This window comes from Trypanosoma cruzi, genomic scaffold (assembly GCF_000209065.1).
Source record: "Trypanosoma cruzi strain CL Brener 1047053517035 genomic scaffold, whole genome shotgun sequence".
In the NCBI taxonomy this organism is placed as follows: Eukaryota; Euglenozoa; class Kinetoplastea; order Trypanosomatida; family Trypanosomatidae; genus Trypanosoma; species Trypanosoma cruzi.
Window position 1 is genome coordinate 216,513 of NW_001849510.1, and position 4,126 is coordinate 220,638.

The 4,126-nt window shown below is 55.4% G+C and overlaps 1 protein-coding gene and 1 pseudogene across 1 annotated transcript, besides 4 other annotated features; both read left to right on the plus strand.

Moving 5' to 3' along the window:
- Window positions 1-4,126: a sequence feature (areas not merged during assembly with more than two copies in the genome that could not be assigned to a particular haplotype).
- Window positions 93-665, plus strand: Tc00.1047053508743.5 (annotated as a pseudogene).
- Window positions 1,394-2,476, plus strand: Tc00.1047053508743.10 (mucin-like glycoprotein, putative; the record flags this gene model as incomplete). The annotated part of the gene is made up of 1 exon (XM_798155.1): window positions 1,394-2,476. The coding sequence occupies one exon, from the start codon at window positions 1,394-1,396 to the stop codon at window positions 2,474-2,476; it is 1,083 nt and encodes a 360-aa protein (XP_803248.1).
- Window positions 2,787-2,815: a microsatellite.
- Window positions 3,556-3,782: a mobile genetic element.
- Window positions 3,800-4,094: a mobile genetic element.

A 4,126-nucleotide genomic window follows, 5' to 3' on the forward strand; every position in this document is an offset into this window, starting at 1 on the left:
GACCACTGCCTCTCCATTTACTCACACCTCCTTCCCGGTCGTATTTTATTCCTTTGGGATACTTGAGGATCCGGCCAGCAGCCCAGGCGAATAATCCGGTGCGATTCCCTTTGACGCTGCCACCGGCGGACGGACCAGCCGTGGCGGAGGAAGCGCTGGCGCAGCATGTGTTGCAGGGGTTCATGGCAATGTCTCACGCCGGGTCGTCGGTGGAGCTGCTCTGCTCCGTGTCCTCCGCGCGCCTGCAGCAGACGATTGCGGAGCGCTACCCACCAGCGTATAATCGTCTTTTGTTGGAGAGGCGTTGGCGCGGCAGTGGCGTTGCTTTGCGGAGGAAATTGTGGGACTGTGCTGCTTCCTCGACACCCTGAGGGACTACGCTGGGGCCAAGGATCTGGAGATTCACGTCGCGTTCAGCAAGTTGCGGTGCTGTCTGCAGGGGGGGAGTCACTGCGCGGTGCGGCTGACGGACGGCAGCGTTGGCGCGCCACTGCGGGAGCATCTTCTCCGGGAGGGCGTCCTGCATCGCTGGTGTGACGAGACGGTGAGAGCGGCGCAGGCAGACGGTGGCGCGGGGGGTGCTGATAGAGCCTTGTGGCGAGAGACACGATTGCGCGGCACATGGGTGCACTGCGGCTCCGCCGACACGTCGTCCATTGCCTTCAATCGTGGGTGGCGGCGAATTGTGACAGGCGATCCGCGAGGGACCTCTTCTTGGCGGCTATGGGGTGAGAAGCGAGGGAGGGAGAGAGGGGAGCCACGCGTTGCGGAAGGCGGGGGCGGGCTGCTGCGGCCGCACCTCGTTGTCGTCACTTCACTTTGTTGTCATGACAGTGCTGTCATTTTTTGTTTTTTCTTCACAGGGGGCTTGTATTGTGCGTTCTCTTTGGTTGCTGGGAGGAGAGGGTGCGTGCGTGCTGTGCATTTAGAGAGTCTTGTGGGAGGACCGTGATTCGCGGCGGTGCGGCGGATGTGGTGGTGTGTGCGGGAGTGGCTCCGCTGTTGGACAAATGTGGGGATTTTTAATTGTCCCTCGCGTTGCTTTTCTTTTTCCCGTGAGACACACCGCATACCGAACGCCCACACACCATCACTTCTGCCTGCATATCTCCTGCGGGCTCGGCAACTCATTGTGGGTGCGTGCCCTCCACGAGGAATGCGCTCCCCTTCCCGGTTCACGGAACTGCAGTTACATCCACCGGAGCCTAGGGGCTACACTGTTCTCCTCCTTCCCCTTTCGGGTGCGTGTGGGGTGCTGGGTTCTGCTTCACGGCCGTCTGCGTGTGTGTGTCCCTGTAGTGCGACACATGTGTTCCTCTCCCCCTCTTCTTCTTCTTGTTGTCCTTGCCCCGCTGTGTAGATTGTCTCACAAAGTCAAGCGACTCTACGACGAATGATGATGATGGTGACTGTGCGGCGCCGCGTGGTGTGCGACCTGCTGATCCTCGCGCTCTTGTGCTGCTGCTGCTGCTTGTCCGTCTGCGGGACTGCTGTGCCGGCAAAAAGCCTTGTGTTTGTGCATTTTTCGTGTCCCGGGACTGACGGTAAGTTGAGTTGGCATCTTCGAGGCGAGGAGGAATGGAAAAAGTGCCCTAAGAAGCCTGAAGAAGTCGATCAAGACAGTGATGAGCGTGCACGGCTGTGCGTTGCCGGTGGGGACTTCTACGAATATTGGAAAAGTAGAAGGAGAATATTTTGCGCTCCTCCCAGTGACCAGGTAGAGTTTATGTTCGAGATAAAATTTGCGACGTACGGGGGTTTAAGGAACAGCAGCTCGGCGATGGCACAAAACAATGATCGGGAGGCCACTGATGGCGCGCAACGGCTTCAGTCGCAACCGCAGACTGGAACAGCGGCCCCGGCAGCTACGGCGGCTGCATCGACAAAGGCGGTTGTTGACCAGGCACAGAGCGGCGTCGGCAGTCCGTCGAGGGAGGCAGCTGAGGCACCGCAGAAGAAGTCGCCTGACCACACAGCCGAGGACGGCTCTGCCCCAAGTTCGAGCGAAAACATCGCCGCCAGCCCGCTGACATCCGCAGAAGGGGCAGTTCAAAGCCGGCAACGTGACGACGGGAGTGTCGTGGATGAAAGAGTCCAGAGGAAAGGAGAATCACCGGGTAACGTGCAGGACGCGTCGCCACTCGGTGGTGTCGCGAACGAACACGTGGCATCGGCACCCGAAGCTTCCGGTCGGCCGTCCTCTTCTCCATCCGGCGACGGCGCAGCCAATGAAACTTCCCACAACAGTAATGAGGGTGACAGCGAATCCGACGCCAGTGGCGAAGGCAACAGCACCGTTGCCGGCACGAATCCGCTCCGACCGACCAGAGACGAAAGTGCAAACGAAAGTACAGAAGATATCGCTGCTTTGTTGCAGAATTTTGTCGTTCTGGACGGCAGCGACGTCACCACTGTGTGGGTGCGCACGCCCCTGCTGCTGCTCGTCATCGCCCTTGTCTGTGCTGCTGTGCGGTGATTGGGACTAGTCGTGCGTGTCCTTGCGGGGACGGCTAGTACAGTATGTGTGTTTTCCTTTTTTTTTTTTTAAATTTGCTTTGTCACCCACACGCGGTGCCGGCCCTGCGGCTGTGCGTCCCACGGACTGCACGAACGAGGATTGGAAGAAAAGGCCGGATGCCGCATGAAATGCGAAGAATGTTGTGTGGGTTAGTGGAAGAACGCGATGTTATTATTATTATTATTTCATTTTTCTTTTGTGCAGGTAATATATATGCACGCACCCGATCGTCTTGAGCCGCATGGCACATGAAATTCCTGCCGAATCATTTTCTTTTTTTTTTCTTTTTTCTTTTTTGCTTTCCGGGAGCCCTGCGGGATTCTCATTCTTTCTTTTTTGTCTTTTCTTTTTTTCTTTGGTAAATCACTACTGTCTCTTTTCCGTTTGTGCCGTGTCCACTGTCACTTTGTGTCTCCGTGTCCCGTTGAGTGTCCCTCTGCTGGTTGTGCTTCTGGCATGTCCCCATTTCTTCTCTTTCTTTTCTGCTAGAGGCACCGATGGTCCCACACTTGCTTGACCTCGATGGCACGAGGGTGGCTGGGCGCCGGCCTGCTGAGTGCACTCGGAGTGGAGCGGATGGTGTGCGCCGTGCCTCACTTGTGAGTGTGGGCGCCACCCACCACGACCTGCTGTGAGGCGCAGTGATATTCCGTCGGGGCGGAGAGAAGTGAAGGACTGCGCCGTGGAATTGGATGCGCCCCGTTCCTCTTGCTGCGGCCGTGTGTGTGTGTGTGTCCTTTGGCTGCCCAAAACTCATTGGCGCCGCAAATGCGGCAACACAAGAGTTTGATTGCGTGGAGGCGCCACCGTCGCTTGAATCAAACTATGCATGTGGCAGACACGCAAACAGGGAATCGCACCGGATTATTGGCCTGGGCTGCTGGCCGGAACCTCAAGTATCCCAAAGGAATAAAATACGACGGGAAGGAAGTGTGAGTAAATGGAGAGGCAGTGGGTCCGCCAAATCCTCGTTGTTTGCTCCGCATATATTTATATTTATTCATTCTGTTGGTCCCACGCACGTGACATGTCGAACGCTCTGTTCGGATTGGATACATATATGTATATATATTACTTACCAAGTGGCAGACCTTGGGCTCCGCCAGCCACAAGGCCTCGCCGCGAGGTGGGAATCAAAAGAAGGTTGCTGGGAAAGTAAGAAATAAAAATATTAGTCTTGACGTTCTCGGTTCATTTGGTTGCTTTCATCGCGGTCTTCCAAAAGAATTCATGCGGTAGGAAGGAGTAGTACAGAAATATATCTTTTTCTTTATTTTCCTTAGCTTGTGAAAGGGATGTTCGCGGGGGAGCTGGTCACCTAAATGAATATGTCCTGACGAAACGGAGATGTTTCTGCACGATTCTTTTCTATCTTATGAATTTTTGGAAGACGGTGATTGAAGGAACCAGGGAGCCGATAGCGACAGGACGGATTTTTCTTTACTTTTTATTTCTTACTTTCCCACCACCCCCTCTTTGATTCCCACCTCGCGGCGAAGCCTTGTGGCTGGCGGAGCCCAAGGTCTGCCACTTGGTAAGTAATATATATACATATATGTATCCAATCCGAACAGAGCGTTCGACATGTCACGTGCGTGGGACCAACAG